This window comes from Drosophila grimshawi, unplaced genomic scaffold, assembly GCF_018153295.1.
Source record: "Drosophila grimshawi isolate 15287-2541.00 unplaced genomic scaffold, ASM1815329v1 contig_1377, whole genome shotgun sequence".
NCBI classification, from domain to species: Eukaryota; Metazoa; Arthropoda; class Insecta; order Diptera; family Drosophilidae; genus Drosophila; species Drosophila grimshawi.
In genome coordinates, this window is record NW_025062900.1 from 5,442,461 (window position 1) to 5,454,774 (window position 12,314).

The 12,314-nt window shown below is 40.4% G+C and overlaps 4 protein-coding genes across 4 annotated transcripts; 1 reads left to right on the plus strand and 3 right to left on the minus strand.

Annotated features, from left to right (window-relative positions):
- Positions 1 to 710: 710 nt before the first annotated feature.
- LOC6562710 (probable cytochrome P450 309a1) lies at positions 711 to 3,392 on the minus strand. Its single transcript, XM_001988992.2, has 6 exons — positions 3,148 to 3,392; positions 2,722 to 3,079; positions 2,205 to 2,624; positions 2,022 to 2,145; positions 1,493 to 1,756; positions 711 to 1,417 (listed from the first exon to the last, which is right to left on the minus strand). The coding sequence occupies exons 1-6, from the start codon at positions 3,342 to 3,344 to the stop codon at positions 1,263 to 1,265; spliced, it is 1,518 nt and encodes a 505-aa protein (XP_001989028.1). The 5' UTR covers positions 3,345 to 3,392; the 3' UTR covers positions 711 to 1,262.
- Positions 3,393 to 3,504: 112 nt separating this feature from the next.
- Positions 3,505 to 8,373, minus strand: LOC6562709 (probable cytochrome P450 309a2). Its single transcript, XM_001988991.2, has 6 exons — positions 8,063 to 8,373; positions 5,388 to 5,739; positions 4,871 to 5,296; positions 4,683 to 4,806; positions 4,173 to 4,436; positions 3,505 to 4,092 (listed from the first exon to the last, which is right to left on the minus strand). Exons 1-6 carry the CDS (start codon positions 8,356 to 8,358, stop codon positions 3,929 to 3,931), a joined length of 1,626 nt encoding a protein of 541 aa, XP_001989027.1. The 5' UTR covers positions 8,359 to 8,373; the 3' UTR covers positions 3,505 to 3,928.
- A 1,020-nt stretch (positions 8,374 to 9,393) lies between these two features.
- Positions 9,394 to 11,038, minus strand: LOC6562708 (4'-phosphopantetheine phosphatase). Its single transcript, XM_001988990.3, has one exon. It carries the CDS (start codon positions 10,773 to 10,775, stop codon positions 9,663 to 9,665), a length of 1,113 nt encoding a protein of 370 aa, XP_001989026.1. The 5' UTR covers positions 10,776 to 11,038; the 3' UTR covers positions 9,394 to 9,662.
- A 240-nt stretch (positions 11,039 to 11,278) lies between these two features.
- On the plus strand, positions 11,279 to 11,985 carry LOC6562707 (60S ribosomal protein L37a). Its single transcript, XM_001988989.3, has 3 exons — positions 11,279 to 11,317; positions 11,516 to 11,644; positions 11,725 to 11,985. Exons 1-3 carry the CDS (start codon positions 11,315 to 11,317, stop codon positions 11,869 to 11,871), a joined length of 279 nt encoding a protein of 92 aa, XP_001989025.1. The 5' UTR covers positions 11,279 to 11,314; the 3' UTR covers positions 11,872 to 11,985.
- Positions 11,986 to 12,314: the final 329 nt, after the last annotated feature.

Genomic DNA, 12,314 nt, shown 5'->3' on the forward strand with positions numbered 1-12,314 from the left:
TTTCTTTCGCTCACCCTCCCTCTCTATCTCGCAGACTACAATTACATTCAAATCGAATTCAAATATTTGCGGCTTATACCAACCAGCATTTATTTAAGCCACAATTTGTTTAGACCAATAAATAAAATGGCGACGATGCCGTCATAAAATTTAATTTCCACACACAAACACACACACACACATATATATATAAGCTGCATACAAATATATATTTTTTCTTTATGGGCACTTTGGGAAAAAATGTGAATGAATAAAAACCGAAATTTAAATGCACCATATTGCAAGCTCAAATGAAATTTTGTGGCTAGTTGCAAAGCAAGGCCAACAAAAATAAATACAACAAAATGCAGCGTAAATAACAACAATTTATTGGTCGTAAGCGCTACCCTGTAATAGAATTATGTGCTTAGCACTTATAGAAAAGCTTATTGGATTATCTACTATCTGCTACCTTTATATTTTCTTATTTAAACTGGCCTAAAAGTATGCTATGCTATTGAGAAGCTGCACCGGAATTCGATTTTTAATGATGACTACAGGCCATAGTTACAAAACGCTAACAAACTAATTTGGAACACTCATAAATATCTTTTTAGTTAATGTTTGTCTTCAAGTTTACTTTGCAAGCTATTTTTTTAAATAATTACTTAAGCCAACAATATTTGCTTCAAGTAGAACATTCTGAAGTTATTATTTGATTGTATACCATATTTTTCTAAATTTCAATATCTTTATTTGTGTATTCATTTTTATTTAACATATTTAATATACATGATTAATATGCCCACTTTATACATGCAACACAGGATATTATGAAAGGCAGCGCTTGCAACACAATAGTACAATACGCACACATCGACACAACACATACACACACACACACACATATATATATGGAGTATATATCCAGAGTTGCATTGGGCGACACACGCTGCATGCGGTCGCTCAATATGAAAATACTTGGGTATAAAGTCCAGTGGGTCTGACACAATTCAGGTTCGCAGCGATATTTGGTGAAAAAAAAAACAAACAAGAGAGCAGGGGTAAGGCAAGCAGTTGGTGGTGCCACTGTGTCGACTTGGTCTGCGGTTGGCTTGCGCTAAATTAAATTTCGGTACGTTGGCGATCCCAAAAGTCCAACACACGTTCCACAATACGCAAAGTGTCGCCACATTGTTAGTGTTTCGTGTGTGTGTCAATGTGTGTCAATGTGTGTGTGTGTGTGTGTGTGTGTGTGAACCACTGTTGAAGCATTGAAATTTTTACACTTTTGTATATCGCAAATCAACATCACCATTCAAATATATTCCCAAGCCGGAGTCCGAGCCGATTGACAACTTTTTCGTTTGCTCAACTCTGTATTCAGCTAAAATGCGCAATACAGCCATTTTGACATTTAATAATCCCACACGCATGCCTAAAAAAAAAAGAAGCGATATTTTTATGAAATTGTTAACAAATATTTATATTCGATTTCCATGCGAAAACTTACCCAAACAAATGCGTGGTCCATCACCAAAGGCCAACAAGCAGCCCCGCTTGGTATACTCACTTGCCGCACCATTATCAAAGCGTTCCGGCTTAAATTTCTCGGGCTCTGGAAAATTGGCCTCATCGTGATGCAAGTTGTATGCGGGAATTGTCACTGTTATTCCTGGCTCCACATTCAATATCTTACCGTCGCCCAAATTAATTGTTGTGCGCTTTGTGCAGATTTTGGTTAAGAAACCAATGACACTCGTCAAACGCATCGATTCTAAAAGTATAGCGAATTAATTATGATTAAGACATATATATATATATTGATATAGATGTGTCTGTTGTTATATTGACAGTCCAAATTTTACACTGTGACAACTCGATCCAAACTGAATAATAAAATAATATTAAGTGTTCAGTTTGAACCAAAATTGTCGGTCTACAAAGTCGTGACACGAACACATCCCACAATCCAGATCCCAAATGTCAAAGAAATCTTAAATAATGCCATAAATAATAATGCTCTAATTGTTAACACAAACCATGCATGCACTGGTCGAGATAAGGAAGAGCGTTCAGCTGCTCATAGCTGATATTCTTATCGCCAGCCAGGGCATCCAAAATTTCCGTTCGTAATTTTTCCTGCTCTTCTTGATACTCGCCCAGCTATCAAAACAAAACAAGATTGCGACTTAAGCAATATTGTGAAATACTCAATCGCTTACCGTATACAAGAAATGATAAAGCACAGCAGCCGAAGTTTCAAAGCCATCCATAAGTACAGTCAGAGCATGACCCACCATATCATCGTAGCTGGCGCCCTTCTCCTGCAGCTGAAGCAGATGCGATAGGTAATCGTTGCGTTCGGCACCAGAGCCACTCTGCCTTAGCTTGGCTGCTTCCCGGGTGAGTTTCAGATAGAACTCATTCGATTCCTGGGTAAAGAAACGCATACGAAACAATCGTTTCACAACCGGAGCAATCGGCGTTCGATTGAAGCGGGTTATACCCGAAAAGGCACGGGAGACCCAATCGTAGGAAAAGCGCTGAAATTGACTGACTTCATTAACGCCGCCACTGAGGGAGCCAGCATCGATGCCCCAAATAAAATCACCCATGGCCTGGGCGGTATATCGATAACTTAGCTAAAAAGACCCAAAACGAAAAAGAAGTTTTCAATTCGGGTTGAAAATGAAATATATAAATAAATATAGATAACATATGATATTCTGGCTCACTCACATCTCTTGTCTCGATGACATTAGTCGATCGCTCCTCAATCGATCTCTTCATATAGTCCATTAACTTAAGTCCAGTTTGCTCCCAGATGGCGTAGGCCTGCCTTAGCTTATTGGGCGTGAGTCCAGCGCCGCCATCTGTGCGTCGCTTCTTCCACTCATCGCCCGCACTGAAGAAGGGATTACGTGCCGCATATTTATCATAGTCCTGGGAGTGGGTTACATAACTGCTCGTCAAAGTGTCCCTATAATCGCCGAAGTTCGTCACGAGCACCTCATGGGCCAGCTGCGGATCGAGCACCAAAATCTGTGGCTCTCGTGTCAGAAATGTGCCAACAGCACGATGCTTGCCCTTGTACTTACTAAAAGAGAAAAGAATTTCTGAATATACAATAAATATATATATATATATGTATATATAAATACTCACTTGTAAATAGTTCCTAGATCAGCAATAAAACTGCTGCCGCCACCAAACAATCCTGGATAGCTGCCAAGCAGTGTTAGGGGCTTCGCCGTGACCAATCCTCGCTTGGTCCAGTACTTGTGATACCAGGTGAGGTACAAGTAGACAGCAGCAAACGCCACATGCACAAATCCCACCAGCACGACAATCAGTATCCACATGATGAGCGCACGTTCTTAGAACAAATCAATCCGACACTCGACTGCCAACTGTTCGCTTAGCTGTTGTTTTGATAATGTTAAATAGTTTGTGATTGCTCTCATTATCGCCATGCGATTGATCTATCTGACTGTGGTGCTAAATATGAACAAATGTTTACACTTTCAAGTACATATATTCCAGCTTTATTGTTTTATTAAGTATTTGTATTACGTCTAATGATATTGTGCAATGTTGTCTATCCGTCTGACACCTAGGGAAACCCACTTACTGGGAACCCGCCCTGTTATTTGCTAACTGTTAACAGCTGATATTACTTATCAATAGACGTCGAACGAACCGATTGCCAATCAATTTTCATACTTAATAAATTAGTGATTACAAAGTGAAATAACATAGAGATATATTTTATTTCCACATGGAACTAGTTTAAAATTTATTTCGCCTTACTGAAATTTCACAAAACAAATATGCCCAATCAATTGAGAGTGCAACTTGTAGTTTGGGAGAGAACAAGCGAATATTTGAGTAAATCATTAACAAATTATAAAACATGCGATAAGCAAATTACGTATTGTAAGTAACACTATTGTACGAAACGGCGATACTCCAAATTGATATCACCTTGAAGAACAACACCAAACCCGGTATCGCCAGCCGGCTCTATCTTGTCCTTGCCCCGCACAACTTGGTAATTGCTGATAATGTGCAACAGAGCCGATTTGATTGTCAACTGGGCCAAACGCATGCCTGCCAAATAGATACGAATATAAATATATAAATATTAATATATATATTTGATTGATATATAGCTGGACTTTGGTGCTCACCCATGCAGATGCGCGGTCCATCGCTGAACGGCAGCAGAATACCCTGCTTGATGAGCTCGTGATGGGCGCCATTATCGAAGCGTTCCGGCTTAAATATCTCCGGATTGGGAAAGTATTTGGGATCATGATGGAACTGATAGTTTGGTATCATGATGGTCATGCCCACCTCAACCTCCAGTCGCTTTTGTTCATTCAATTGTATATTTGTGGGATGTGTGCAAACTTTCGTATATTGCGGTATCAAACTGCTCAGCCGCAAGGATTCTACGAGAAACAATTAATTGAACTTAAACTTTATTTAGTTGTTAGTTGTAAGTCTTAAATTACAAGAACTACGTACTCAATAAGTATCAGCAATATAGTAAATGAGAAATAAATAAATTATGAACTCCTTCTTCGAGTATTTTTCTATTAAAAAATTTCTTTAAATTTAAATTTCTTTTACTTTGTTAAATAAAAATTAAATTAATTCTTATACTTACTTACACTTTTTTTAGTTTATATACTAACCATACACAACCTGATCCAAGTAGGGCAAATCACACAGTTCATCAAAATTGACACCTTTATCCTTATCGGAATTGTTCAAGATTTCCATGCGCAGCTTTTGCTGAGCCTCCGGTTGCTCCGATAGCTACACAATTGTTATAACATATTTAGTATTTTATCAGTATAAACAAATGAACCCAATCGCTTACATAATAGAGAGCATGCATCAGAGCTGATCCCGTAGTATCGTAGCCATCTAGCATGACGGTCAGAGCGTGTCCCACCAGATCATCATGTGTGGCATTTTTCTCGTTGCGCAGCTTCAACAGATGTGATAGATAATCTGTGCGCTGGATCTCATTGGCCGTCTTGAGACGCAGTGCGATGGCCTCCTTGGTCAGATGGGAGAAGAAGTCATCGGTGTCCTTGGGATAGAAGCGCAGGCGCAGCAGCAGACGAATGATGGGCGCAACAATCGATGCCATAAATATGGATATCATATAGAATGTGTTGCTCGTATATTTCGTGGCCATTTGCTGCATCTTATTTGGTTGGCCCATGTTGGGGGTCAATGTGCCAGCATCAATGCCCCAAATGAAATCACACATTACATTGGCGGTATAACGGAAACAGAGCTGAAGGAGCAGAGGATATGTTAGTTGAAAGAAATAAATAATACAAAAATATATATTTTTCCGATTAGTTCTCTGCCCTCTGTCGACTTACATCTCTCGTCTCCAGCACATTGCCCTGCTTGGCGAGAAGCTGCGTCATATAATCGGTTAGCTTCTTGCCACTCTGTTGCCAAATGGCATAGCCCTGCTTGAGGCGACTCGCAGATAATCCGCCCTGAGCCTCGGTGCGCAAGCGACGCCAAGTGTCACCCGCTGCCCAAAACGGATTGCCCTGTACATATTTATCCCGCTTGGCGTGCTGCACATAGGAACTGGTCAATGAATCCTTGTAACAACGGAAATTCTGCACCAACACTTCGTGAGCCAGTTGTGGATCCAAAACAAGGATTTGCGGCTGCCGTGTCACAAAAACGCCCACAGCACGATGTTTATCTTTGTATTTGCTGTTGAACAGTAATGAAATCAAATTAATTTAATTGAATGCAAAGTTGATGTTGAAAATGAAAATGTTGTATATTGATAAATAGATAGCTGTACCATTGCAGCAGTAAAAGCCGACAGTCACCGACTGAGAAATACTCTGATGCCATCTAATACCAGGTGCCTGACGGGTGTAGCCCAGAATACCGATCTTTGATGGAAGTTCCTTGTAAGCCATTTCCCAAGTTTGCCTTCTAACTGCATTATATATACAGTGTCTCGCAGTTCAACTGGAACAGCGCCTAGCAAAAAAGTTAATTGCCTGCCATAAACAAATTATTCAATATTTTTCAAAAATTCCAAAGAACTATGGCAGGTACATATATTCACTACCTAAATGACTATATGACCCCCATAAACTGGGGTTTTCCCACCGGCTAGGACGGGTTATGTAAAAAAGTACCTTAATTTGTGGTCACATATTATGTGGAACAATGGCGTTATGGACACCTGGGTGCCATAAAACCCTGATTTTTTACGTCAGGTTGATTATTTTTGGTATAAATAGACCAATCCTTCGTAGTCAGATTAGTTATATCCTGCATCTCGAGTGCAACCAGCCAACAAGGACTATGTGCAAGCGGACTACCATTGAACAACGGAAACTGATCCTGGAACACTTCAGGATTGGATATTCATATCGCCAAATAGCTAAAATGGTAAATCTGAGTACCACAACTGTATTCAATATCATTCGGCGCTTCGTCGACGAAAATCGGATAGAGGACAAGGGCAGAAAGGCACCAAACAAGATTTTCACCGAACCGGAGGAGCGGAGGATCATCAGGAAAATAAGGGAAAATCCCAAGCTATCGGCTCCAAAACTGACTCAACAGGTGCAGGATGAAATAGGGAAAAAGTGCAGTGTGGAAACTGTGCGCCGGGTTCTGCGCAAACATGACTTTAATGCCCGAGTACCACGGAAGAAGCCCTTTATAAGCGCAAAAAATAAAGGGACTAGGATGGCATTCGTCAAAACCCACTTGGACAAGGATTTGGAGTTCTGGAACACATTCATATTTGAAGATGAGCCCAAATTAAACATTTTTGGCTCAGACGGACAAAATTATGTGTGGCGACAGTCCAATACTGAGCTGAGTCCCAAAATCCTAAAGGCAACAGTCAAGCACGACGGAGGAAGTGTTATGGTATGGGCATCTATCTCGGAAGCCGGCGTCGGAAATTTGGTGTTTTTTGAAACAACAATGGACAAGAGTGTGTATTTCAATATATTAAAGGAAAATTTACTCCAAAGTGCCAAGAAGCTAGGAATCCGACGTACTTTCCAGATCTACCACGACAACGACCAGGACAAAAGCCAAGCATAAGTCCGGATTAGTACAGTCCTGGCATATCTGGAACTGCCCCCACATGATAATTCGACAGGCCCAGTCTCCAGACTTAAATGTTATTTAAAATTTGTGGGCTCTGCTCGAAAATAACATCCGGAATCACAGATCCGATCTCAAGAATGCTCTGCTGGATGAGTGGAGCAAAATCAGTCCAGAAACGACCCGGAAGCTGGTATCTTCCATGAGTAATAGGTTAAGGGACTTTATTAGGGCTAAAGGATATCATACTAAGTATTAAGATCCTTATTTAAGTTTTTATACGCCTAATAAGTTACTTTTCTAAGACTGTTCCAATAAAACTTTGACATGCATTTTGGATAAGTTTTAAGTTTTGACTAATTTTAGTTAATTATTTAATATTTTAATAAAAACTGAAGCTTCCTTTTCAAACGTGATATAACATAAAACAAATTGGCATTTAAACATTTTGCGTTTATTGTTTGGTTTAAAAGTTATAGCACTTTAAATATTTTGCTATGCGCTGTTCCAGTTGAACTGCGAGACACTGTAGGCTTTTGTGAATTTTGGAGGCGGGAGTGGGCGTGGCTATAAATTATCGATACATAAAGGCGGTTACTCGTAATATGCCTTCCAAATTTGATGACTCCAACTTAAAAATTGAGGAAGATATCGCAGTTCTCGATTTTAAGAGGCGGGGAGGTGGGTGTGGTCATATGCCGTGGCATAGCCAACAACCTATCAACCAATTTTAGTGACTGTAGCTTTAAAATTATTAGCAATACGCATCTTTATCGATTTGCGTAATGCTGAAATAATCCTATCTAAATAATGGACTATTTTGTTGCACTTGCAAGCTGTTGTAATTTGAGAATACATAAAGATTGCACATTGACAAGTAGATATATACACTGATAAGTAGATGAGATTGGATCCGGATTTCCGGTTTTGTTGTGCAGTTGAAAATAATACCTACTTGTAGACCCGCTGCACATCCATGACAAGATTGCTCTTGCGTGTCAAGAGACCCGGATAGGTGCCCAGCAGAGTCAGGGGCTGGGCTGTGATGAGGCCACGGCGACGCCAGTACTTGTGATGCCAGGTGAGATACAGATAGAGGGGCAGCAGCAGAATGTGCAGCACGACAAGGATGACGGTGACCAATAGATACATGTTGCCGCGCTTTATATTGCGACAACCCCAGCCTCCGGTGTTCAACTGATCCGAAGGCGAAGTCAATTTCAATTGCAAATCTCGATTTGCTGGCAACATGTTCGATCGCCGTTTGTATTATCAGAGCTATTTTTTGTGTCCGTATTTGTATTTGTGTAATATACATTGACAACTTAATCTTAATGGAATCTTTGAGTCTGAATTCAACATATACATATATATAAACATAAGCCAGCTATTCGCAACGGGGGGTCGAATTGTGTGCGTTTTTGATAATTCTCAACCTGAAGCACATTTCAAGCAAATATATAAATAATAGTATATAAAAGTTTTCCAAGACTCTGCTCATTTTTAGCTGATCAACAACTGTCTACGCCCATGTCTAGAAGGGTCTACTCGGGAGGGTTATTTTTTATATGCACTTGCAACTAGAGCGTTATCATTATTGTATAATCTGCTGATAACTAAGCGTCATCTCGATAAGACAATGATGTAAAGTTCACAGCCACATATTATTATTATTATAGCGATAAACAAAACAGACTGCATAAATTAGCAAGACAATAAAGATTTTGCAACTTAAATGGGTCGAGGTCTCTTGGGTATTCATTTAAACAAAACTTGCTTCCATAATTTTTTTTAAAAATCTTTTTTCTCGTGTCTTATCGACGTGCTCAGTTCAGCTTTAATCCACTGTGGTTAAGTGTGGCGACGGTGGTTTGCTTATCAGCTGGCTAATTTATAACCAAATGACCGATAAAAATTTTAATGCTAACTGCTGCGAGCTATAAACAAAATGCCATTGTTATTTTTACTTTTAATAATTAAAATCTACGTGTCTGTGTGTGTGAATTTGGACAAAAATCGCATTACATCTGGAAATATGAGTGATCTACAAAAACAGAAGTGTGGAAAGCAATCCATTACATATTAAGATAAGATATTTAAGATACCAGAAATTCCACTGTCATAAGTTAAACAAATCGGAACTAAAGTTACTTAAGTTATCACTTGAATAACAATTGCTTTAACAATTGCTGGTGTAATTATTTATTTCTGTAATTAGTTTACTTGAAGCCTAACAATCTTGAGAAATGTATATTGAACCAAGTTGTGAACAGTAAATAAAAAGTATTATGAGAAATAACAGAAATTTTATATTGCAACTTTATGATAGTAATTAATATAAGTATATAAAAAAAAAGAATTACAGTTCTGTTTACAGGTGGCTCGTTGCCATTTTATATAGCTAGACAAAATACAAAGTGACTTGAAACTGAATCTCAATTTGTTGTTGGCATTGGAATTGGGATGGGGATTATAAACAATAACAATAATTTGAAAACAATGCAGAGCATAACAATCAGTATTCATACATATATAGATATATATAAAACTATCCACTATCTGTGCTCCTCGTATTTGCAAATCACGGGAAACATCTTATCGCCACCCAAATATTTGGCCAGCCACCGATTCTTTACAACGGCTAATTTTAAGGTTTCGCATTTGAATTGGGCATTCAGGTTGGTGTGCAGTGCTCGGCCCATGCCCTCGATGACAAGCAGATCAGTCTCATTGGCAGTGATGGCATCGCACAGCTCGCGCGGCAATGTGCGCATATCCAGACACGGACCACTCTGTCCATTCGCATAGACGAGCAGCCGCTGGCTGTGTAGCCAGGCGTGCGCCAAAATGCTGCACTCGCAGGCGCATTCGTCGAGCAGCAAACTTAATTCCACGCTGGTCACATCGTTCAGCGAGGGTTCGCTGTTCGCACAGAGCAGCACCTTTGTGCCGCGCCTCAACAGTTCCCGCACAAAGGGCAATATGCCCAGGACAACATCGACACCACTGTTGTCCACAAAGACCACAGCGCATTTGTGTGCCTGCTGCTCTGGACTATTCCGCATGCGTTGCAGCCACGCATCCAGATTATCCAGCAGCCACGGCCGCTGCTCGATTCGCTCGAGCGCCGCATGCAGTCCAAAATTGCTATCCTGCTCGAGTATGGTGGCCACTGCCTGCGCACCCCAATCGAACATGTTGCCAGCGAGCACACCACGCACCAGTTCCGTCCAGCGTGCATCCCCATCCGTAATGGCATCGATCTCCTGCAGTCGCTGCTTGAGTCTGCCCTTGGCCGAAGCATTCTCCTGCTGCTTCTGACGCCGCCAGGGATCCGAGAAGCCAAAGCGACGCAACATTGTCTCGTTCAGCTTGAGCAGCTCGCTGGTGCCCAGCACAACTTTGCCCCGATTGTTGGCGATGTTATCCTGATAGTCTTGCAACTGCCCCAAGTAGGCAGCTTGAAATTGTGCTGCACGCTGTGCGGCATCATCAGCATCATCACCATCACATTGACTGCTGCTGCTGACCGCAGCCTGCTTGGCATATTTGGTGACCAGTTCGCGAAAGCAGGGAAACCAATAATCAGCCGCCTTGGCATCTGTATTGAGATCCAGCGTGTCCGGCTGATAATTGGACTCATCTGCGAACAGCGAACAGCTGTACATTTTTCTTCTTCGACTGAATGTCGAGAACAGCGACAGCGACAGCGACCACAACTTTTCTGCCAGTGTACGTTTCAAAATGTTGACGGCCGTTGTTGTTTTTGCTGCTTGCAAGTGCGTACTAATATTATTATGAATGTCTCGTTGTCTGTTTCTTTTTTCCTTCTTTTTTATCAAAACCGCACATTGGACAGCACTGGCTGTGTAACAACAAACGCATTTTGCAGCAAACAGCTGACAGTTGCGTTCACACGTGAATGCCAGCCAGCACAACTGCCACTAATAATTTATATAAATTTTCGTAGTTTACCTGCCAGATGTATATTTAAACATTACTATTTTTTACTAATTTTGTAAAAACAGTTTAACTGGTATAATTTTTATATTAATTGATGTTAAATTTGACTAGTTTTCGTTGAAATGTAAGTCGCATACATTTCAGCTTTTGTCTGTGACAGGCGCGAGCGCAGCCAACGTCACGGCCTTTCATTGACAGGCCGTCTCTTTCCTGTTGAATTTTTTGACAAATCAACAACTTAAAAATGGTACGAATGCCCAAAAATCGTTAATTATAAATACAATCGGTGTTTCTTATGCGCTAAAATTGTGCTTAAACGAACAAGCAAACTACACGCTATTGAATGCTAATACAATTTTGTGTGAAAAGTACATTTAAGATGCTGGATGAAACGGCGCTAAAATTGTGTTTACTAAACGCTGCTTAAATTTCTCTTTTTGTGTAGGCCAAGCGCACCAAGAAGGTTGGAATCGTTGGTAAATATGGTACCCGTTATGGTGCCTCGCTGCGTAAGATGGTCAAGAAGATGGAAATCACGCAGCACGGCAAATATACTTGCTCCTTCTGCGGCAAGGTAAGGCAACGTAGAACAAGAAGAAGCAGCTGCAAATATTTCATTTTCGAGTTTTACTAATTGTCTGTTTCGCTTTCCAGGATTCCATGAAGCGTTCTGTGGTTGGAATCTGGTCGTGCAAACGCTGCAAGCGAACCGTTGCCGGCGGTGCCTGGGTTTATTCCACGACAGCTGCCGCTTCTGTGCGCTCAGCCGTGCGTCGTCTGCGCGAGACGAAGGAACAGTAAACAGTAAAGAGAACAGTTAATTCCTCTGTTCCGTTACGTTTTAGAGTTCCCATAGTTTTTGTATACATAAATAGACAACGCAATTTTCTGTGGTTTGTGCCGCGCCGGTCGAAAGAGCTGTTTCTGCTTTTATCCAAAAAAAAAAGCATAAAGTGAAAAAATAAAATAAAAATCCTTTTACTCTTGGCAGTAAAAAACAAAAAAAGAAAAAGTGCTGTTATTTCTTATAGTGTTATAATGCTGTACAACGTGCAGAGGGAGACATCTGATCTTGTTGAATCTATTTTTATTGATATAAATGTGTAGTTGTCGTGTTTGGCAATCAGTCCCTTATTATATATTATAAATGATCCTTAATCCCGTTTAAAATTCATTAGAGTTATTTACTTCAAAGCGTTTCTACTCCATTTGAAACATTTCTCACGAGCTGCTCCTGCGCAGTC